At 42.7% G+C, this 24,848-nt stretch overlaps 1 protein-coding gene across 1 annotated transcript; it reads left to right on the plus strand.

Moving 5' to 3' along the window:
• Positions 1-1,076: 1,076 nt before the first annotated feature.
• PSMD6 (proteasome 26S subunit, non-ATPase 6) lies at positions 1,077-18,608 on the plus strand. Its single transcript, XM_059663072.1, has 8 exons — positions 1,077-1,292; positions 1,697-1,902; positions 5,841-5,986; positions 6,266-6,485; positions 6,583-6,691; positions 12,086-12,254; positions 17,336-17,413; positions 18,405-18,608. Exons 1-8 carry the CDS (start codon positions 1,148-1,150, stop codon positions 18,499-18,501), a joined length of 1,170 nt encoding a protein of 389 aa, XP_059519055.1. The 5' UTR covers positions 1,077-1,147; the 3' UTR covers positions 18,502-18,608.
• The last annotated feature ends 6,240 nt before the right edge of the window (positions 18,609-24,848 follow it).

The raw sequence follows: 24,848 nt of genomic DNA on the forward strand, positions 1-24,848 counted from the left end.
GGAGTGCTAGTCATTCTTTCGTGTGTTCTTTATATTTTCTCTACCATTCGGGTTGTCTTCAAAATGCTTATTTTGTTTTTACCAAAACAACTACGATATTAAAAACATGGTAATGTCTGCTGTTGGTGAGAATGTGGCAGTCCCAAATACACTCATTGGCTGTGAAAACTGGTTCAAACTTTTGGAAAACCATTTGACATATCAAATATTCAAAAATCACAAAAATGTTTCTTCCTTTGGTCTATTAATCTGCTAAGGGAAAAAAAGCAAACTATAAAATGACCTATACATCCAGTGGTGTTTATCTCAGTGTTTAGATTAGGAAAACCACAACCCTAGCAAACTACAGGCGCCTCTAAAGGGGGAAGAGTAAGAGTAAATTATGTAAATCCACTAGATGGGATTTCACATAACGACCAAACCTGAAGCTGATGTAGCAACATGAGTAGAAAGAGGCTGAAAATGCAGGCATGCAGTGATTTAAATTATGCATAAACAACATGGTGTATTACGACTGGGATTCTGGGTGCCGTTTTCTTAGAACAGCAGGAAGAACATGGGTTTTCCAGCTACAGACAGGTTTTTTATGCAGCCATTTCTGCACAGCTGCTACCTAAGCTTGGTTGATTATGTTCCCTAACCTCTTGGTGCCTCCGCTTTCTTATCTACAAAATGGGCTGATAGCACTACCTCCTAGTATTGAGAGGATTAAAATGAGATGATGCACATAAAAGGAAAAGGCCAAAAGAGTCAGGGAGGACTCCACAAATTGTGGTAGTGATTTTAATTTTTGTTGTTATTGTTATATTCTCCAAACCTTCAAAAGACTGTCGGCTCCTATCAATTACAAACGGAATGAAAAGTAAAATAGCTAAAAAGGGAGAGAGGAAGAGGTTCACGCAATGGGACTTCGGGCTTGGGCCCCAAGTCTTCGGGGAATCGCGGGTGGAGAGCTCAGTGCCGCGCGCACGGCGCGGGCGGCGGGGCGATCCTGGAGGTGGCCAGCAGGGGCCGCTGCGGGCGGAGGCGGACCCGGGCCCGGAAGCCGGCTGGCGGCGGCCAGGCGCACTCGCCGACTCCGCCCGCTTCCGCTTCCGCCGCCGCCGCCGCGGGTCTTCGCTGAGTCGCCGTCTGCTGAGCCGCCGCGATGCCGCTGGAGAACCTGGAGGAGGAGGGTCTGCCCAAGAACCCCGACCTGCGCATCGCGCAGCTGCGCTTCCTGCTCAGCCTGCCGGAGCACCGCGGGGACGCGGCCGTGCGCGACGAGCTGATGGCGGCCGTCCGCGACAACAGTGAGGCCCGCGCCGCCGAGTCAGCGGCCTAGGCCTGGGCTGGGCTGGCCTGTGGGGGAGTGAGGCTTTCCGGGCGCAGGGGCGGGTGGGGGTCGGTCCCGGTCCTTCGTAGCAGTCAGCGCCCTGGCCGGTGTTACTTTCACACGTGACTCTATGACAGAGTCTATGGGCATCGACACGCTTCTCCTTCCCCTTGAACACCAGCCGCCCGAGGCGAGCCGGGGGTGCCTGTCCCCCGGCCCTCGCAGAGGTTGGCGGAGGGGACGGGCCCTGGCGCTCACCTGCCCGCAGCGAGCACCTGCGCGTTGCCCAGCCCTTTGCAGCGCCGCCCGCTCCCTTCCTGGTCGCGGGTGGGGGACTGGGGTGGCCCACTCATAAGTCACGTCCCTCTTTCTGGCTCTCAGACATGGCTCCTTACTACGAAGCCTTGTGCAAATCCCTGGACTGGCAGGTGGACGTGGACCTGCTCAGTAAGATGAAGAAGGCGAACGAGGACGAGCTGAAGCGCTTGGACGAGGAGCTGGAAGATGCAGAGAAGAACCTCGGGGAGAGCGAGATCCGCGATGCCATGATGACCAAGGCCGAGTACCTGTGCCGCATCGGTGACAAGGTGAGTGCAGGTGCTGCCGCTCGCTGTGGGGTCCGGAGCGGGCACTGGTGTGGGTTCATCGTGCCTTGTTTGGAAGTCCACCTCCTCTTAACAAAGTTAGGAAGGTAACTACCTACATGCTTCCCTGCACGAGTGAACCAGGACAAAGACGAGGAAAGAAAGCTAGTAGTCTTCTTGCCGCATCCCATCACCTGCCCACCAACCGCAGCAGGTGTGTGCGCTGCCCGGCTCTCTCCATGCCGAGAGAAACAAGGGGACAGCAGAGATTTTTGTTTCACTGCTTTTTTAAAAACTTTTTATTGATTAAGGTATTACAAATGTGTCTTTATCCCTCCCATTGCCCCCCCCCCACCCCCCCTCATGCCCTCACCCCCCTGGTGTCTGTGTCCATTGGTTAGGCTCATATGCATGCATGCAAGTCCTTTGGTTGATCTCTCCCCCTTACCCCCACCCTCCCTACCTTCCCTCTGAGGTTTGAGCATCTGATCGATGCTTCTCTGTCTCTAAATCTGTTTTTGTTCAGTGGTTTATGCTGTTCATTATAGTCCACAAATGAGTGAGATCAGGTGATAGTTATCTTTCTCTGACTGGCTTATTTCACTGAGCATAATGCTCTCCAGCTCCGTCACTGCTTTTACAAAATTTGGGATCATTCTCAGTAGTTCACTTTTCTTACGTATCTTGGTTGGGAAGAATTGGTTCTGGAAAGACATTTTAAAAATGATTATTTAAATAAGGAGTAGTTTCCTTATAAGAAACTAGAACAGTTAATGTTAAAACTCTACTTCGTTCTTCTTTGTTCTGTACCTCCTCAACTATAACCTTTTTAGTTCTTTTTATTGTTCATTTACAGGCATATATATATATATATATATTTATATATATATATATATATATATAGAGAGAGAGAGAGAGAGAGAGAGAGAGAGAGAGATATTAGGTAGTATTGTGTTTAAATCTTAAGTGGTGTATTTTTATTGTCCTGCTTACTTTTTTTTTTTTCAATCAGCATTATTTCTGAGTGATTTCCCATTTTCATGGACATAAATCTTGCTCATTCTGGCTAACTGCTAACTAGCAGTCCATTGTGGGGCTCTGCCACAGTTTGCTTAGCTGTTCAGCTATTGATGGGCATGGATGTTGTTTTCAGCTGATTCTGCTATTTTTCAGCTGATTCTGCTATTGCAAGTTGCTGCTGTAAAAGCATGCCTGTGTATGTCTGCTATTGTTTCTGTAGCAGGGGTCCTCAAACTTTTTAAACGGGGCCAGTTCACTGTCCCTCAGACCGTTGGAGGGCCAGACTATAGTTTAAAAAAAAACTATGAACAAATTCCTCTGCACACTGCACATATCTTATTTTGAAGTAAAAAAACAAAACGGGAACAAATACAATATTTGTATTTGCATGTGGCCCGCGGGCCGTAGTTTGAGGCCCCCTGCTAGGGTATATTCTGTGCCATGAAATTGCTGGGACAAGGAACAGTTTTTATCTTAATACGTGTGGCCATTCTTTCCACTAAGCAGACCTCCTAATTTATACTTCACTGTCGGTGAGTGAGAGGGATACCCAGCTGTATTGGATCTTTAAATTTTTTAAAAATTTAGTAGTTGTGTAATGGTGGCTAAGAGCAGCGGTTGCCAACCCGTGGTCCATGAGGTCCGAAAGGTTGGCGACCCCTGGTTAAGAGGATGGGGTTTGCCCTTACTTGTAAGCATTGTACCCTGAAGTATTTAGATGACAGATGACATGGTTTTAATATAAAAAATGTACATATTGTGGGCTCTTGGATAAGAGAGGTTCTGTTTCTTGTTTCAGCAGTTATGATTTACTGGACCATCAGTCTCCTCATCTGTTAAAAAGGGATAACGATAGTTTCTGCTTATTCAGATTAAAGATAAAGAGCTTAGATTAGTACCTGGCACAAAGTGCTTACATGTTAAAATAAATTTAAAACAAGTTTTCCTCTTCTGATTATAAAGTTAAGATTTGTTCATGGGAAAAATTTGGAAAATGCAAAACATTTAAAAAACTAATGGGTTGTGTGGTTTTCTAGGTTGTGTTTGTGGTTTGGTTTTAAAGAAGATCTTCATTATTACATGTGAATATTTTTGTTGGTTGGTTTGTAAAGCCAGGTGTATTTTTAAAAGATCATGCCTATGGTAGTCATGGAACATTGAAATAAAGTTGATGAATAAAAAGGCACACTTCAGAAGTTCAAGAGTAGAGAGAACAGAATAGTTCTTTTTGGTTTGGGTTGTTTCTAATGTAGGAGTAAAGGGAAACAGGTATTAACCTTTTCAGGTGAAGGTTTCTGTCGGTCGAAGTAGTTAACACTGGCTTCTTTCTTCCTGATTCAAAGCAGTCTTTTCTTTCAGTGGCTTCTGGGGATGTGTTTAGTCATCTGTCGGTTAGAGGCAGTTCATCAGGGCCAGGGCGAGGGCAGAGATGGATGGGATCACCCAGTTGGTCGCCTGCTAGGATTAGAGTCAGCCGTAGCAATAAGAGTTTCCGAAGGCTTGGTTATCTTTGATCTGTCATCGGGATGCAGCTTCCCAAGGATACTTGTTTTGGACAGTTCTCTAGCATCTGTAGAGTGCCCAGTGTCCTCAGTTTTCATTTGCACCATTTCAGCCTGTTCCCGAAAGACTTCTTCCCTACCAAATGCTCCTCCAAAAACATGGTCAAGTCATGCACCAGGTGCTCCTGTTTGGTTGTGCGTCTGGGTCGCTTCCAGGGTGGCTACTTGATGGCCCTGTCCCATGGCTTGGCCATTTTGACACGCAGTGAGCTTCAGGCCCTGCAGACACCAGCCCAGCCCGAGAGCGCACTGTGTCTCAGTGAGGGAGGGCTGGGACATTGCCCCATGTGTCCAGGGTCTGAATGAGAAACTTCATGCTTTTGAATCAGGTCTTGGGGATTTCAATGAGAACATGCTTGAATCAATATCAGGCAGGTTGTAAATTGGTGATGTTCTAATGTATGTTTTTCAAGTACCATTCTAAAAAGAACAGCTTTCTGTTGTTCGTTGTTGTTGTTTTTTTGAGAGAAAGGCAGAGAAAGAGAGAAACACTGATTTTTGTTGTTCTGCTTATTTATGCATTCATTGGTTGATTCATGTGTGTGCCCCGGCTGGGGATCGAACCCACAGCCTTGGCGTATCGGTTTGATGCTCAAACCAACTGAGCTACCCTGCCAAGGCCCCTCCTGTTTACTCTGTTGTTTGTTTTTTATTTAAATTACTAAATCATGGACTTACTGGATTTTTGTTATTGACTGTGTTACCACTGATTATAGTTATTAATCTTTATGGTGCTCAATTCGTTTCAGATTTGTTCGTGGGAGTTCCTTCAAGAAGGCTTCCTTGTCCTTTTGACATGATCTCAGTCATACAGCAAGATGCCACAGGCTCACCTGTTATTTTTTCTTTCCAAATGGGGAATCATCTATTTTTCCTAGGATCCCTGATTTCTTTTAGTGAGGGATAGTCTTTAGAAACCAGAATCTAAGTGCTGGGTGTACCCATTACTTTTCTGCCAGTCCTTTTTATGAATTTATGAGGTATAACTAATAACTACATAAAACAAAGTCAGATATATAATAAAAGTACCAACTATGAACACATGATTTTGTCCAGGTTCATATTTTAAAGCAATGGAAATATTTTATTACACAATGCATATTGTCTTCTAGATGTCCTTGGCCATATCTGGTGTATTTTTTTGTACTTGATGCAAGTAGCGAGAATAGTTTAATGCACTCCTGCGCGATTATCACCCAGCTTCAACAATTACCAATTCGTGGCCATCTTGTTTCATCTCTACTCCTACTTATACCCCCCAACACCCCACCCCCATCCATTGTTAAGAAAATCCCAGATAGCGGATAGCTTTTGAAACTTCTAATCTTTTCTCACCTGTTGCCTTGATTTTCTTGACAGGAGGGTGCTCTGACAGCTTTTCGCAAGACATATGACAAAACTGTGGCATTAGGTCACCGACTGGATATTGTGTTCTATCTCCTCAGGATTGGCTTGTTTTATATGGACAATGATCTTATCACTCGAAACACAGAAAAGGCCAAAAGGTACTTGTTAGCAGGGGGGTTATATTCTCTCTAAATTATGATGCTATAGCAAGAGATTAATGTAAGAAATTTGCCTGTTTTCTTTTTACTACAATTACTAAATTTGGTCAAATAATTTATATATTTAGTAAAATATTTTTCTTAAACGTCTTTTTTTTTTTTTAAACGTCCTTTTTTTTGAGTTGTTAAAAGTTGTTTCCTCTTTGAAAATAACTTAAAACTTGTAAAAAGTGGCATTCTCTATTTCTAGATTTGACCTTACTGATTTTTATTTTATAGCTTAATAGAGGAAGGAGGAGACTGGGACAGGAGAAACCGCCTAAAAGTATATCAAGGTCTTTATTGTGTGGCTATTCGTGATTTCAAACAGGCAGCTGAACTCTTCCTTGACACTGTTTCAACATTTACGTCCTATGAGCTCATGGATTATAAAACCTTTGTGACTTACACTGTCTATGTCAGCATGATTGCCTTAGAAAGACCAGACCTCAGGGAAAAGGTAATGCCTGAATCTTTAACATTCCCATTTAAAGATGCTTTTCTAACTTAAATACAAAAAAATCATTAAGGCATATATATATTTTTTTAATTCCTAGGTTATTAAAGGAGCAGAGATTCTTGAAGTGCTGCATAGCCTTCCAGCCGTTCGGCAATATCTGTTTTCACTCTACGAATGCCGCTACTCAGTTTTCTTCCAGTCCTTAGGTAAGGACAGAGTTGCTCATCTTGATTATCTGTTTTCATCTTAATCCTGATCCTGTTGTCAGAGAACCTAGGTGACTTTCCACATATATGAGAAAATAGCTGTTGGCCTTTGATCAGTGTGGCTAATCTTTTGCCCAGGAGATCCTAAAACTTAAAGAACTTGGCATTGATATACTTCTCTTGTTAATGCTGCAAATTTCAGAAAATATTTGGTTAAATGGTTAGATGGCATTCACAAAGTTGGGGTGGGAGGCGCTCTAAATGATGATCATTCTATTTCGGAGTGGGTTTCGGTCCAGTGTGTATGGAGAGCTTTATCGATGCGTAAGTGTTAGGCAGCTTTATGAGAATTCAGACTCTGCCTCATGTGACGGGAACAGGGCCCTCCAGGCATGCTGAAGTACTTGCTCGGCCTTACCTTCTTGTGCGTGCGCAGATGTGTTTGCCCACAAGGTTGTATTGCGGAATTGCTGTTCTCCCTTTCTCATGCTTGTGGATCTCCTGGTCATTACTCTGCTCAGCCAGAGCACATACCTTCTCTGCAGTCCTGGAGTCCTTACTTTATGCCCCTTCCTTTTATTGAGATATAAATTACATACCATAAAATTCACCATTTTAAAGTATAACGCAGTGGTTTTAGTATGTGGACAAGGTTACACAACAATTACTGTCAATTCAAGAACATCTCTATCACCCCAAAAGGAAGCCTGTATGAATTAGCAGTGACTTCCCATTCTTCCCCTTGGCCCTGACAACCACTAAACTTTCTCTCTGGATTTGCTTGTTCTGGACATTTCATGGCCTTTTGTGCCTGACTTCGTTCACTAGCACAATGCTTTCATGGCCATCCATGTTTTAGCATGTGTCATATCGGTGCTTCACTTAGTTTCATGGCTGAATGATATTCCATTGAATCGATGTACTGCAATTGGTTTATTTATTCACTAGGGGCCCGATGCACGAAATTCGTGCACTGGGTGTGTGTGGGGGGGGAGTGTCCCTCAGCCCAGCCTGGCCCCTCTCACATACTGGGAGCCCTCAGGCGTTGACCCCCATCACCCTCCAATCACAGGATCGGCCCCTTGCCCAGGCCTGACGCCTCTGGCCTAGGCGTCCGGCCCGGGCAGCGGGGACCCGCAGCTGCAGCGGCCCCGCGATCGTGGGCTTCGCTTTAGGCCCAGGCAAGGGACCCCTAGCTCCTGGGACTGCCAGCTTCGACCGTGCCCAGCTCCCATCGCTGGCTCCACCCCTACTTCCTGCTATCACTGGCCAGGGCGGCAAAGGCACCTGATTCTCCGATCATGGCTGGGGGGCAGGGCAAAGGCGGCCCCAGGGCCGCCTTTGCCCTGCCCCCCAGCTCTTAGCTCCCCCCTGGGTTTCTGATCACTGTCAGTGGCAGGGGGCTTCTTCCTGCTTTCCCTTTCACCTCCCTGCATTGTGCCTACATATGCAAATTAACCACCATCTTGTTGGCAGTTAACTGCCAATCTTAGTTGGCAGTTAATTTGCATATAGCCCTGATTAGCCAATGAAAAGGGTAGCTCGTACGCCAATTACCATTTTTCTCTTTTATTAGTGTTGATTAGTTGATGGACATTTGGATTATCTCCAGTTTTTGACTATTAGAAATATGCTCTAATGAGCATTTTTGTACAAGTTTTAGTGTGAATGTGTTTTCATTTCTCCTGGCAATGTACCTGGTAGTGGAATTACTGCGTTATGTGTTAACTCTTTGATTAATGTTTTGAGCAATTGCCAGACTTTTCCAAAGCAACCACACCATTTTACGTTCCCTCCATCAATGCGTGAGAATCCATATTTCCCCACATCTAACACTTATTATTGTAGCTTTTTAAAAATATATATATTTTTATTGATCTCAGAGAGGAAGGGGGGTGGGGAGAGAGAAAGAGAGAGAGAGAGGGAGAGGGAGAGAAACATCAATGATGAGAGAGAATCATTGATTGTCTGCCTTCTACACACCCCCTAATGGGGATCAGGCCCACAGTCCGGGCATGTTACCTTGACTGGAATCGAACCCAGGACCCTTCAGTCCACAGGCCCATGCTCCATTCACTGAGACAAAACAGCTAGGGCTGTAGCTTTTAATTATAGGCATCTTAGCAGGTGTGAAGTGATACCTTGTGATTTCTGATTTGCATTTTTCTGATGACATGATTTTGAGCATTTTTTCATGTGCTTGTTTGGCATATACCTCATTTTTAAAACTTAACATATTGTTTTGTGATATTTTTCTTAGAGTTTGTTTCTTCTGCTAACTAGAGTTATTGGGAGCAGACTTTTATGTTTTTTTTTTAAATATTTGTAGTGACCTCAGCACCAGCATAGCCAGGTATGTTATTGAGTGCTCTGTGTAAATGTCTATTGTGTTAATTAAATCAGTAATTTAAGGGAGCCCTGGCTGGCTAGCTCAGTTGGTTATAGTGTTGTCACGATACACCAAGGTTATGGGATCAATCCCTGGTCGGGGCACATATCAGAGACAACCGATGAATGCATGGATAAGCGGAACAACAAATCAGTGTTTCTCTCTCTCCCTCTCCCCCCGAGTAATAATAATAATAATAATAATAATAATAATAATAATAATAGTAATAATTTAAAAGAAAGGGGGGGATTGCTATCCTAGGGTAATGAAATTGATGGCTTTTGGAAATCTGAATGGGTAGGGTGTTAACCTCCTCCCACTCTACCCATCGCTATTAGCAACCTTTTATTTCAACACTTTCCCGTGAAACTTTTTATCTTCACCAATTTTATACATCTCCCAGATATGTTAAATGAAGAAGACAGCATAGTAATTTTCTTTACATGACAGAGTCATCTATCGTATTATTTATTGTTTTCGTATAGTGAGACCCCAGGGTTTCTCTGGCTTTGTAAAACTGCTTCTCCAGATATTCATAGACTGTGCTTTAAAATATCTCATGTGAAAAAAGAAACAGCATCCTTTTTAAGGTAATACCTGATTGTTTTTAGAAATTAAATATAAACTGCCTGCCCGGTATGCTCAGTGGTTGAGCATTGACCTATGAACTAGGAGGTCATGGTTCCATTCCTGGTCAGGGCACATGCCCAGGTTGCAGGCTTGATCCCTGGTAGGGGGCATGCAGGAGGCAGCAAATCGATTATTCTCTCTCATCGATGTTTACCCCTCCCCCTCCCCCTCCCCCATCAATAAAAATATATTTAAAAGCAAACAAAACTGAAAAAGTGAGCGGTATTGTATCCCATCCTATTCCCAAATCCATATACACATTTACACATAACATTCTCCCAGAGATAACCAATTTAAGATTTTGTTACATATCCTTCCAGACCTTTTATTCATTTATGTGTACTTCAAAAAAAATCACACAATGTCTATGCACACATGTATACAAGAAGGCCTTCTCTAACCTATGACTGCCAGGGTCCTTTGCCTAGAGCAGCCGTGGGCAAACTACGGCCCGCGGGCCGGATTCGGCCCGTTTGAAATGAATAAAACTAAAAAAAAAAAAAAGACCGTACCCTTTTATGTAATGATGTTTACTTTGAATTTATATTAGTTCACACAAACACTCCATCCATGCTTTTGTTCCGGCCCTCCGGTCCAGTTTAAGAACCCATTGTGGCTCTCGAGTCAAAAAGTTTGCCCACCCCTGGCCTAGAGTCAGCTGCTGTTAGCAGGTTTCAGGTGTTTCCGTCAGGGGCAGTGGCATTTAGAGATACTGGGAACACCTTTAAACATGTGGGTGCACTGTATATGCTGTTTTTCTAAGTAGTTTCTTTGTCTCTCCACAATATAATGTGTTTATCTTTTCATGTCACTCTACAAATAGGTGGTCATTGAGTCAGTGTTTTTAAGTGGCTGTCATTTTTCAGGCTCTGAGTGTGTGTAGTGGCAGATAGTACAGGTGGTGCGCCTTGTAGCTTTCATTTGTTTTAAAGACCTAATACTTCATTGTATTAGATGTGCCATACTTTATCCCTTACTGATAAAAAGTTATGTGCCTAATTTTTCCCTGTTATAAGCAACCTTGTTTTGAACACTTGTTTACAATGCATCTTTTCCATATTCGTTTGTTATTTCCTTAGGAAAAAATTCAAGAAAATGAATTTTGCAAAGGGTAAATACATTTCATTTTGATTGTGGTAGAGTGTTAGGGAGGGAGAAAGAGATGGAGGGGAGAGAGAGAGAGAGATTAATGTGAGAGAGATACACAGACTACTTGCCTTCCACACGTTCCCTGACTGAGGCCAGGAATGAAACCTGCAACCCAGGTACATGCCCTTGGCCAGGAATCGAACCCACGATGCTCGGAACCACTGATCAACATCGGCCAGGGTTATTTATTTCTTTTATTAGTGAGAATGAACATCATCTCGTGTTTAGGGCCGTCAATCTCCATGTTGCTAAATTGTGTTTCCTCTCTGCTTTGATCTTGACCATTTTTTCTTCTTGCCACAACTTTATGGCCTCATCCTTTGTGAGACCTCTAGCACTGACTGTCCTAGACTTAGTCATTGCCCTTTTCTCTCTCTTCATTCTGTCATCATACGCCTGGATGGTAGTGATTCCCAAGTTCCTGCCTCCAGCCTCCAGCCTCCAACTTTCCATCGAGCACCAGACCAGTGCATAACCGTTTCCTTGATATCTTCACTCACTGTCTAATAGGTGCATCCACTTGAACACTGCCAAAACCCCGTCCCACTCCTGACCTCCCCCCAAAACCACCTTCAAAAATAAAACAAAGTCTGTTTCTTCTCCAGAGATTTTGATCTTGTTCAAGCTAGAAACACAAGTACTATATATTCTTGATTTTTTCTGACATTCCATAGCCCTGTCACTGTCTCCCTGCTACCTTCTGAATCTGTCCTCCTGGGTACACTTGATACCTGAGCCTAGCCAGGCTCCTCCTGCCTTGGGACCTTCCTGTCATCGCACTGCTCTGTCTTCTGCTCTCGGCTTGGCCAGCTCCTCAGAAAGCTCTTCCCTGTCCACCCCAGTTCAGGGGAGGCCTCCTCGTCACACCCGTCATAACACTTTTCCTTAACAGCACTTGGTAGTCTCTGAGAGTTGTTATTTTTTCACCCCTCTCTGCTGTTTGAAAATGTAGTTTCTGTGGCAGCAGGGATCTCGTCTTTTGGTTTACTGTCATATCTTCACTATTTAGAGCAGTGATTGGTAGTACTCAGTAAAATAATCTGTACTTACATGAATTGCTCATAAATGTCCTGTGTACCATTTACTGTTCAATTAATCTTTTTTTTTATTTACTTATAATAGCTCTTTATAGATCAAGGCTATTAATTCTTATATTGTAAATGTGTCCTCTAGTTATCTATTTATCTGAAAGGGATAGTTAAAATTTGTCATCTTATTCATTACAGCTGTTGTGGAACAGGAAATGAAAAAGGACTGGCTTTTTGCTCCTCATTACCGGTACTATGTGAGAGAAATGAGAATTCATGCCTACAGCCAGCTGCTGGAATCATATAGGTCATTAACCCTCGGCTACATGGCAGAAGCCTTTGGTGTTGGCGTGGAATTCATTGATCAGTAAGTTTACATACATCATGCTAACTCAGTTTTTAGTTACCTTTTGATGTGTGAATTTGTACATTTTCTTCCTGTTTACAATGCTTCCCTCTATTAAGAAAAAAATCTAAGAATTTTTCTTAAGATTATTATCAAAACAGTTATATTTGTCATCTCTGCCTTCATGACGAATCCCTTCTATTAACAGAGTTGTAGAGCGGGTAAGTGATTTTGCAAAAGGTGTTAGACCAGCTGTTAGCAACCAAAGCAGTCTTCGGCTCCTTCTTTCTGGACCACCCTGCCACGGCAGGAATGACGCTAGATCACTATCCTATAGTTCACGTTAGGTCGTATTTCAATGCCTTCCAGTTTTTAGGCTGCTGCTCCAATTCTGGTCAGATAGGCTGTTAAATATGGTGCCTGTAGCCCTTTAATGATTCCTCAGATACTTGCTACGACATTACAATATGGTTCGCTTTGTTTTAGATCCCATGGGCTTTTATTGTAGTTGTAGAGGAGAGGCGGCACGTAAGCAAATAAATATATGGGTCGTTTCAGATAGAAATGAGTCTACGGAGATAATAAAATGGAATAGAAAGGTGTGTGTGGCTTCAGCATGGTGGTGAGGAAAGGGGTGGCTGTTGGAGAGTTTGTGTGGGGCCCGTAGGCCATGGTATGGCGCTTGGGTTTGAGTCTCCGTGCTGTGGGGAGCCATTGGAGAATTTTAAGCATGGGAGTGATGTGATTCCGTGCTGTGTCTCACACAGACCAAGAGAATACCTCGTGGAGATGTTACATGGCTTGGACGAGGGCAGTGGGAGTGTAGTTGAGACGTAGACGTTCAGAATGTGTGCCGTCTTTTAATGTTCTCAGTGTAATTTTCAGTGGCCACAGTGAAAACAACATGGTGTTTGTATAGTTACGTGCGGCTGCATTTCACTGAAGTAAGACCATTTCCTTTTCAGTGGTGTTTTTCCTGATATTTCAAAAAAAAAAAAAGCATGCAGAAGATTCTGAAGAATTATAGTAAATTCCCATATATCCTTAGTTGTCTAATATTTTGTTATATTTGCTTTATCACCTACCTGTTCATCCATCTTACTTTTTCACTACTTCATAGTAAGTTTCAGACTCCTGTTCATTTTATCCCTAAACTTCAGCATGTATATCAGCATTTGCTTATGGGCTTGTTTTGAGGTAATATGTGCATTCAGTGAAATGTACAGATCTTACCGTGTCACCCACACTCCCTTCCTTTAAAGAAAAAAGGCATTAGTAGTAATGTTTCTGTTTTTTAAAAAGTATCCTTACCAAGGAAGAAGGCTGGTATCCCTAGATTGTTTTTGTTGTTTCATTTCTGAATTAACTAGTCTGTGAGATTAGCCTGGTGACCATGAGAGTTAATTACTAGCGTGGGGGATGGCCATTAGTAATGGTTTTCATGAATCAGTGGAAGGAGTGAGCAAATACGTGGAAGATGGGGTTGGCCTGCCTTCTCCTTCTGAGTCGGCCACTGAAGAGCGGCGTGGCCTTGGGCGGGTTCTGTCCCTCCTCAGTTTAACTGTGGGGCGGTGCTGATAAAGCCGTCACTAATTGTGGGCAAAGTGAAGCTCAAATTCAGTGTAACATCTGAAGCAGGACAGTGCCATTTAGATACATCCCCTGCAGTATTCTTTAAGTCATTTAAATGACATGTTTATTCAAAGCACGTGCCACATTTCGAGGTAGGTGGTATTTGAATTGTTTGTTTTTTTCCTTTTCCAAGACCAGCTCTAGAGACAAAGGTTGTACCACTCAACTCTAATTGTTATTCCCTAGAAAAGCCATGTTTTACCTGCTTCAAGCCTGGGTTTTCATGGGTTCTTTTTTCCCACCATAAAAATTTATTTTAGGTGAAATCCTTTATTGATTTTTAGAGAGAGGAAGGGAAATGGAGAAACACCCATCACCTGCCTACTGCCCAACCCCCTACTGGGGATCAAGCCAGCAACCTGGGCATGTGCCCTGACTGGGAATCCAAACTCTTGGTATATGGGTTGAGGGTCAACGTTGAACTGCTAAGTCATACTGGCCAGGCTAGGTGAAATCCTTTTTATTTTATATTTATTAATCCTCACCCAGTGATACTTTTTCATTGATTTTTAGAGAGAGATAAACATCAATGTGAGAGAGACATCAATTGGTTGCCTCCCGCATGCACCCTGACCATGGCCAGGGATCGAGCCTGCAACCAAGGTACATGCCCTTGACTGGGAATCGAACCTAGGATCCTTCAGTTCGAGGGTCGATGCTCTAATCCACTGAGCCATATTGGCTAGGGCTTGTTGATAGGATTTAAAACAGGGAATGGGACTTCAGTGCCGAGTTAGGGCATTAGGAATGAAACTTGTTGTGCCCAGATTACTCTTGGCACACAGAGTTTAGAATGAGCGTAACTGGGGTTGGTATTTGGTCCAGGTGTCTGAGAAGTGGACACATCCACAGATGGCTTCTTGTGGGCATATTTAGGGTTTTAATAGGAAGTGATGGAATAGCACAAGTAAATTAGGGATGTGTTTGAGAAACGAGTGGCCTAGTTGTACTTGATGGAGTGTGAGATGTACAGGAGTCCACTGAGCTAAGCCTAGAAGGATCTCTTTGGGTCTTCATCTCCCGCTGCCTAAGCTGGTCTGGTGACAATGGGATGGAAAGGAGCAGCGGAATTGTCAGCAGTCAGGCTCCAGAGCCGAACAGTAGATCTAAGCTCAGCAGAGGGCATTCTTGAGTCAGAGTTTGCTTGTAAGTCAAATCCAGTGTAGTTGTCTGTATCTGGCTGCCTGGTATCTTGTTCCTAAATCAGAACGTCAAGATTTTTCTTGAGAGGTTTTCTTTCCTGTTCTATAGCTTTGGGTAGGACTACGAAAGCTGGCGATGATTGAACTTGATTGTGTAATTCTCTTTGTGTACTTCAGTCCCAGAATAAGAGTTGCAACTGTTTTCCTGGAATATAAATATAAATGAGTTTAGAAACAATGCTGATCTTGTTTAATTTTAATTATTTTTACATATAAAAATACTTTTATTGATTTCAGAGAAGAAGGGAGAGGGAAAGAGAGATAGAAACATCAGAGAATCATTGATCGGCTGCCTCCTGCCTGCCCCTTACTGAGGATCCAGCCTGCAACCTGGGCATGTGCCCTGACCTGGAATAGAACTGTGACCTCCTGGTTCAAAGGTCAATGCTCAACCACTGAACCCCGCCTGCCAGGCTGGACTGAGCTGTTTAATTTTTAGATTTTACCTAAAGCCATTCAGTTAACAGAACTCAAAAACTAGCAATTGAATCACATATATTTTGGTTGAATTGTAGAATAAAGCATGCTGTATAAACATTACAGTTCTTGCTAGTATAGGATAACCTCTAGCTTAAAATCTTTAGTAGCATAACTTAATTCAAGGCATAGTGCATCTTTCACCAGTGACTGACCAGTGGCAACTAGTTACGATATTGATCATTTCTTTTAAAGCACAAGTCAGAGCAGCACACTTTACACACTTCATCTACTTGTAATGCTTGCTTTTCGGTAAGTGTCAGGCATGGTGTTTACCCCTGACCTTCCTTAATGGTGCTTTAGACTTTGTCCTGCCCAATACAGTGGCATTTCACTGTAGGTTTAATTTGCAGTTTTAATGAGTGAAGTTGATTTTTTTATGTATGTCCTTTGCCCTATTTGTAGTATTTTCTACTTTATAATGCAAACATCTTTTATTCACATTGTCTTTTAGTTTTTGACTTGGTCTTGATGGTATTTTCCTATGTAGAAATTCTCTTTACATAATCAAGTTTATCCATTTTTCTTATGTGGTTTCTTAGGTTCTCTCAACACCATTTATTGACTAAGCCAACCTTGCCCCATTGGTTTGCAATAGCACGTTTGTTAGAAATTGGATTCTGTTGGTGTTTATGTGCTTGGATCAAGTTGTTTTACTATCTGGGAGAATAATCTGGTACTTAATTTCTATTTGAAATCTGATTTTTCTTGATTAGGAGGACTCATTGTATGAATCTCTAAGTTTAACATAAATAGATTTTTATTTTAAAGCAGTCATCTTTTCATTTATTCTCTTTAGCAGCATTATAGAGCTGTCTTCATATAGCTTTTATACATTACTTAGCATTTACATTTTTTCCTCTGTCATATAGTAGTAGGTAGACTGTCTTTAGAGAGTTTCACTACTATGCTGGTTTTTAAGGTATATGTGTAACTATAACCATATTGTTTAAATAGCTGTCTTAATTATGAGGTTTGGGTCATAAATGGATATAGAGTCTCAAATACCTTTTTTACATTCACAACACATTAAACCCATCATCTTTGCATTCCTGGTCCTAATTTATTGTAGCATATTATTATTTTTCCTCCTTCATGCTCTCTAGGATTTTGGAAATCCTGAGAGTTACCTGCTCCTTAACAGTTACGTTGAAGGAAACTGGGTAGTTTAATAAGTGCCCTCAAGCTCCCAATAAATCCCGTATCCTGTTATTTTTCCTTCTGCTCCCCCCCTCGCGCCCCCCCCCCCCCCCCCCCCCCCCCCCCGCTCAGTGTCTATCTCTGAGGACCTCTGTAGCTCTAAAAACTTGCTGTGAATGGTTTCATTCATTGCCACCTACACTCCATCTGAGTATGAACCTCTGGGGTCATGTTTATGCTGGCAGGTGACTTACTTTTTGGGGATAGTCCTGTAATACACCAGAGATCTTCTCAGCCTCTAGACCAGTGGTTCTCAACCTTCTGGCCCTTAAATACAGTTCCTCATGTTGTGCCCCAACCATAAAATTATTTTCGTGGCTACTTCATAACTGTCATGTTGCTACTGTTATGAATCGTAATGTAAATATCTGATATGCAGGATGGTCTTAGGTGAACCCTGTGAAAGGGTCATTTGACTGCCAAAGGGGTCGCGACCCACAGGTTGAGAACCGCTGCTCTAGACATTCAGTAGCTAAGGATGGAGGGAACTCTGTTACCTTGTAAGACAATTGAATCGTGTATTTAGTGCACTTTATAGTTTCCTAAGGTTCCTCATAAGGCAGATGCTAAAGGCTTTTTTTCTCTCATTAGGGAACTCTCCAGATTTATTGCTGCTGGGAGACTACACTGCAAAATAGATAAAGTGAACGAAATAGTGGAAACCAACAGGTACATTTCAGTTTGTGTAATACTCCCCATAATAAGGGACATTATTATATTTCATTTTTTCCCTTCACTATTTATCCCCCTATGCCTGCTTCCACCTCCCATCCCCGCAATCCCCACACTGTTGTCTGTGAGTTTTGTTTTTTTTCAATCCCTCCACCTGCTCTATCTATCAGTCTGTCTCTGTTTTGCTTGTTAGTTCAGTTTGTTCATTAACACTAGAAAGACTGAAATTTAGTATATACCTATATTGCCCAAAAGCAGTCAAAATGACTGCATTGTGAAAGAATAATATCGGAGCACTCTTCACTTACGTTCCTTAGCTTTTCCAATAACTCACTTCTATTCGACATTTCTTTCATGAATTTAGGGCGCAAAAGAAATACAATAAACACCTTATTAGAACAAGTATCACTGCATAAAGATTCGAATAACAAGTACTAGTTTAGCTTATTGAGCAACTGCAACTTATCAAGTATCGACAATTTATCATGTACTTGTATGTTATCATGTGACGGTAATCGAAAAAAAATGAAAACTCTTACTTCAATACAGAGCCGAACTGGTCATATAAGAAATTTACTCAATTCAATAATAAGAGTCATAATTTCCCAAGCAGTCAAAATGACTGCTTTTGGGCAATATAGGTATAACACATATATATATACCGGAAATGAAGGAAGGGGGAGGTAACTACAATTATTAATAAACCCATTTATATGTTGTACAAAAAGTCACAAAATTCTAAGACATTGTGTCCTTATATACATAATTGTTTTTCTCATTGAAATTAAAAAGCAGTCAAAATGACTTCCTTGGGCAATCTGGTGTTAAGTTCCACACGTGAGTGGGATCATAGGGCCTTTGTCTTTCTCTGATTGGCTTGTTTCACTTAGGGACGTGCTTAAGTGCCTTCTTTTAAAAGTAGGTCAACTATTGTTCAGAGTCATGTGACTAATAAATAATTCATTTTTTTTCTTGAATTTATTTATAGACCTGATAGCAAGAACTGGCAGTACCAAGAAACTATCAAGAAAGGAGATCTGCTACTAAACAGAGTTCAGAAACTTTCTAGAGTAATTAATATGTAAAACCATGTAAACAGAGGATTTCCTTTGGAGATAATGACGTGGAATTTTTATAGCGCACTTCACTATGTGCCCAGTTCAGCTGTATAAAAGGAATACTGTGTTGTTTCTGTCAGTGTACTTTTTTCTTAAACATATCTACATCAAGCATGGGGTCTGGTAATGTTAAAACGTTATCTTTTTGTCATTTAAACCTCTCTGGTTTATGGTATAATGGGTTACAGCCAGAGGCTCTATGGTACCTGAGTTCAAATACTAATGGCCTCATTGGTAAAACAGGTAATTTATACAAGTCCATCATTTCTTACTTTTAAGCCTCCTGAATTTTAGAAGAGTACATGCTATATTGCAGACCAAAACTAAGTGTCTCCCACTGGTGCACAAAAGACAGAAGGTACATACATCCTAAGCTTTCCATAGAAAACGTAGCCATAGAAGGTGGGAAGTTAGTCTGTAGGAGGCTGTCATAAGCCTGAATTCCAGAATGAGCCAAGGCCAACCTCAGTAAATAGGTAAAAAAAACTACATATTAGCAAAGGGATTTCCCCCCCAACAAACAGAACCATGGTAATAGCAGTGAGGAAAATGAGGTTGTCCCTTGTCTCTCCCCCTCTCCTAATTGCAAAATAAACTCAGTGAGTCAGATGGGGATTAGTGCTGTGACTAAAATATGAAACCTGATAAAGGAGACAGTAAAATAGGGTATGAAGGGCTGCTATCTTCTATAGCAGCAGGTCTCTGGTAAGGTTACATTTCAATAAAAAGGAGGGAGGGAGAGACCATGCAAACATCTGGAGGTTTTAAGCAGAGTAATGGCCCAATTTGACTTACCTTGTGGCACTCAGCTGGGGGGACGCCAGGTAATGGTGGCATGGACTGTAGAGTCTGCTGGATCTGCTAAAAGATTGGAATGGGGGAGAGGATGAGAAAATGAGTCAAGGATGATCCCAGGGTTTTTGAATGGGAACCTGGACAAGAACAGTTTTGGTAGAGGTGAGTTTAGAGAATAGGAACTATCATTTTATTGGAAAAGGAAGAGAAGTATGAGGCTTTTTTATTTAAGAGCATGTTTATATGCTGATGGGAATGATTCATTAAAATATTGGAGGGGAGAGAGAACCAAGATGGTAGCATAGGTAAATGCCTGTACTCACCGCCTCCCACAACCACATCGAAATTATAACTAAAATACAGAACCACCATCATTTAAAACTGCCTGGAAGCTGGCTGAATGGAAAGTCCTACAACTAGAGAAGAGAGAAGCACCTAGAGACTGGCAGCACATCCATGGGTGTGGTTTTTGCTAATCAGGAGGGAGATACTCTCTGTGGAGGCCTCCCATGAGGAGCAAGGGCCCCAGCCCCACACCAGACCCCCAGAGCTGGGAAGAGAAGTCCCTGTAACTGGGCTGTAAAAACCAGCGGGGATTGGGGCTGAGTGACATGGAGGCTGCTGGAGACGTGTTCCTTTTAAAGGGCCCTGCATCAACTTACAAGGTCCCTCTTCCTCTGAGCTCCCGTGCTGGGCAGCAGCTCTGGAGGACCCAGACACATAAGGGGAGGAGCTGAATTGTCTGCCATCAGGGTAGGAACTCAGAGGGTGGCTTTCTCCCAGATGGGTCCTCAGAGGGTTGTTGTTCCTGTGCTGGGACCACCCCTAGTGTAGGGGTGACTGGCAGCCATATCTGAGTTTCCATCAGCGATGCCCTGTTTGCTCTGCCTAGTGATTCCCTGAGACCCCGCCCCATCCAATTTGCAGCCCCACCCAAACTTTGCAGCAGCTTTTCCATATGAATGGCCTGCCCTGGCTCAGGCTGCAGACTTTCCTAAAATCAAGCTGCAGCTGGTGACAGCATGCCCCCAACCTATAATAAAAGGTCTAAGACCTGGCACTAGTGCCAGCCTGCCTTGCTTCACAGCAGGGTCTCGCTTGGGCACCTCCCTGGGGGCCCTAGAGCCAGTGCACCCGGTGAACAGCTTCAGACCATACCAGATTACAACTCTACAATCCACAAGCGACACACTCAAGACGCAGACTCGGCACCAAAGCCCCACTGAAGCAAGTCCTGCTCCATGGGGGTGTATTTCCTGCACAGCAGCTCTCCTGTAGTCGCAGTTGGTCCCCACAGCCAAATGGCCTGGAGGTCAGTTCCTCCCAGAGACACCAATAGCAATCAAGGCTCAACTACAACAAGGCTGTGCGCACAGCCCACAAAGGGGCGCACCTAGAGTGCCCAGCTCAGGACATGGGAGGCTAATAAGGCACTGGGCCCTACAGGACACATACTACACAAGGCCACTTACCAATTCCAGGGGACATAGCAGCTCTACCTAATACATAGAAACAAAATACAGGGAAGCACCCAAAATGCAGAGACAAACCAGTCATGAATGAAATAAATGGAACCAAGCAAACTACTGGATACAGAGTTCAAAACCATGGTTATAAGGTTACTCAAGGATCTTCATGAGACTTTCAAGGATCTTAGAATGTCAATGACATGAAAAAGGACCAGTAAGAAATTAAGCATACAGTACTGAAATAAAGAATAATTTACAGGGATTCAACAGTAGAGGATTCTGTGAAGAAAATCAATGATTTGGAATACGAGGAAGCAACACCCAATCAGAAGAGCAAAAAGAAAAAAATCTAAAAATATGAAGATAGTGTAAGGAGCCCATGGGACAACTTGACGCGTACCAACATTCACATGGGGTGCAAGGAGGAGGAGAGAAGATATTGAAAACCTATTTGGAGAAATACAGAAAACTTTCCTTACCTGGTGAAAGAAATGGACTACAAGTCCAGGAAGCATAGAGTCCCCAGCAAGACGAACCGAAACAGGCCCACACCAAGACACATCATAATTAAAATGCCAAGGGTTAAAGACAAAGAATCTTAAAAGCAGCAAGAGAAAAGCGTTTACATACAAGGGAGCGCCCATACGACTTTCAGGTGATTTCTCAACAGAAACTCTGCAGGCCAGAAGGCAGTGTCAAGAAATTTTCAAAGTGATGAACAGCAAGGACCTACAACCAAGATTATCCAGAAAAGCTCTCATTTAGAATTGAAGGTCAGATAAAGAGCTTCACAGACAAGAAAAAGCTAAAGGAGTTCATCACCACCAAACCAGTATTACATGAAATGTTGAAAGGTATTCTTGAGAAGATAAAAAATATGAACAATAAAATGGCAATAAATACATATCTATCAACAATTGAATCTAAAAATAAAAAACGAACAAATCTAATCACCAAAATAAACTAGTGAATAAAATAGAATTGGAGGCATGGAAACATGGAACAGACTGACGAATCTGAGGGAAGGAGGTGGGGGGTGGGAAGAGATTAACCAAAGATCTTATATATGGACACAATGGGGTGGTAAATGCTTGGGGTGGGGGGAACTGGGTGAAAGGGGGTAGGGAGGACATCTATAATTTTCTCAACAATAAAGATTTTAAGTGTGTGTGTGTGTGTGTGTGTGTGTGTGTGTGTGTGTGTGTGTGTATGTATTAGAGGAGAAAAATATCTCCATCAATTGAAATAATTTGATGCCATTCAACATTCATTTATAAGACTGGAGTAAGAGGAATAATAATGGATTGGGAAATCCTGACCTGTTGCAAAGAAGAGAGTTAATGGTAAAGTATTGGAAGCACTACCTTAAAGACCAAGAGAGTGGCTGTCATCAGTGCTGTACTGAGAGGGCATCCATGATTTGCCGTGGGATCTGTGACCAGAGCTGCTTCGAAAGGAGTTTCCTGTGGGCGCTGCATGGTGGGTGGGAGGCTGTTAAAATGCTGGCTATGCCTAAAGCATTTGAGAGCATGTGCTTACGGATTTCTAAAAGTGCTTGTTATAAAACCTTATTAACAGTGATGATTCATTTCTTGAAGCAATTATAAATGTAAGTGCTCTTCACAGAACCCAGGATCCTACAATCTGTTAAATGGTCATAGCGAATGTACTGTTCCTGTGTCCATTTAAAAATTAGCAGAGCCCAGCCACGGTGGCTCAGTTGTTGAGTGTCAACCTATGAACCGGGAGGCCACAGTTCCATTCCCGGTCAGGGCACATGCCTGGATTGTGGGCTCAATCCCCTGTGGGGCATGCAAGAGGCAGCCAATCAATGATTATCATCATTGATGTTTCTATCCCTCTCCTTTCCTCTCTGATATCAATAATAATTTATTTTTTTAAAAAATTGGTTCCTGCTAGAGGGAAAAAAAGTAGGATTAAAATGTCAGTTTCCTGAAATAACCCTTTCCCTCAACCCCCACCATAAAACCACTTGCACGAAAGTGATCAGAGAGCAACGATGGCTGTTCAATCAAGGCTTGGACTTGCTCTTGATCTAAAGGAGAGAGAAGTTCCAAACAGATCTTCCTTAAAATATTCGTGTTGTTATCCTTTTACCATTTTAGCCCAACTGCCTAAAATTAGTAGGTGAGGATGACAGGTAAGCGATGCTAAAATAAGACAGGCTATCCAGTCCCCGTGCAAATGGGGAAACTGCAAACTCCAAGACTGCTGATAAGTCAAGTAGAATCACTTACCTTACGACAAAGTAAAGGATACAGTTTTGAGGAGTGGGAGTCGATTTCTTTCTTATTTCTCTAAAAAATCATACATGCTCGTTGCAAAAGAAATTCAAGCAGCTTAAGTGCGATTGCCTTGAAGCTCCACATGCAGAGCGCTCCTGTAGCATTTTGATAAATATTCTCCCATTCAGTCCTATGCGTTTGTAATTAATACATACTGTTCAAGCGTTATTCTTGTCATTACAAATACCAGTAGAATACTTTAAAGTCTCAAAGTAACTCTTTGGAGGTGAAAATAAAGTTGGAACCCAACAAATCTCTTTTTGAAATGAGGCCACCTGGTATGAGAACGCACACTGGACACGAGCTAGGAGAACTGAACTCGGGTCCTGCTCCCCTCACACCAGCCGTCTGATACTGGGAACAAGTTCCTCCTACTTCTCCTGAGGTTCACTTAGGTCAGTGGTCAGCAAACTGCGGCTCTTTGGCCCCTTGAGTGTGGCTCTTCCACAAAGTACCACGTGCGGGCACGCATGTACAGTGCGATTGAAACTTCGTGGCCCATGCACCGAAGTCGGTATTTTGTGTAAGAGCCACACTCAAGGGGCCAAAGAGCCACATGTGGCTCACGAGCCGCAGTTTGCCAACCACCGACTTAGGTGAAACCACACAGTAGAGGGTAGTATACTTAGACTTATTTCTTAGTACAGTAACATGATTAGAAAGTTCCTGTCACAGAGGATGACTAAGGCCCCCTAAGCCATGTTTTGTAGGATAAACCAAGCATTTTAGAATGTTTTAATTTTTGATCTTATTGAACTGCTTTTTTAAAAACAAATGTATGGCCCGGCCAGTGTTGCTCAGTGGTTGAGCACTGACCAGGAGGTCAACAGTTCAATTCCCGGTCAGGGCACATGCCCAGGTTGCAGGCTCGATCCCCAGTAGGGGGAGTGCAGGAGGCAGCCCAGCAGTGATTCTCTCTCATCATTGATGTTTCTATCTCTCCCTCTCCCTTCCTCTCTGAAATCAATAAAAATATATTAAAAAACAAACGTATGTTGTGCAGTAAGATTAAACAGAACACTAATTTCAAGCCTTGGGACTCTGGTTTTGGTCAGTTAGAGTATTTTTAAACCTGATAAAAGGAAATTTCCTGCCCAGACCCTCATTTCCCCCAGTAGGCTAAGAACTAAAACCAGCTGGTGCCAAAGGAGGTCTCTGGATGCTATCGAGTTGCCAACTGGTCACCTGCAGGTTGCAACTATCCCAGCCCCAAGATGTTTTCAAGGAAATAATTTATGGTGAACATATACAAACTGGAAGACAATAAAAAATCACCTACCCACTGACCTGGAAACCTGGACAGATGATGCTTACACTGGGCCCCCTCCCAGTGGAGCAAAGGGCTACACATGTTCTCCAGCACGTAGCTCGCAGGCCGCCCTGTCACCTCGTACTCCTGGCCCCACGGCAGCCGAGTGATGTTCCGCACTACTCCCCACATTGTGCGGTCATCATAGGAGAACTGAGCCAAGAATTCTTGACCCTCATCCTACTTCTGGTAGCTTCCATTTATATAGCTTGTGTTGTTGTTTTTTTAAGTCTTGACTTACTTTTTGGTTTTAGTCACGAGGAGCATAATATGAAAATATGATTATCAAACGATAAGTGAACTAAACACTTCATTGTGTTTGGTTCCTTTTCAGTATTTTAATTTACTAAGTAGCAGGCTTTTAGGAATGGACATGCTGTCTAAACACCATTTCCTGTTGGTAAGTATCTGCACTAACTTCAGCTGCCCCAAATG

Source organism: Myotis daubentonii, chromosome 14 (assembly GCF_963259705.1).
Source record: "Myotis daubentonii chromosome 14, mMyoDau2.1, whole genome shotgun sequence".
In the NCBI taxonomy this organism is placed as follows: Eukaryota; Metazoa; Chordata; class Mammalia; order Chiroptera; family Vespertilionidae; genus Myotis; species Myotis daubentonii.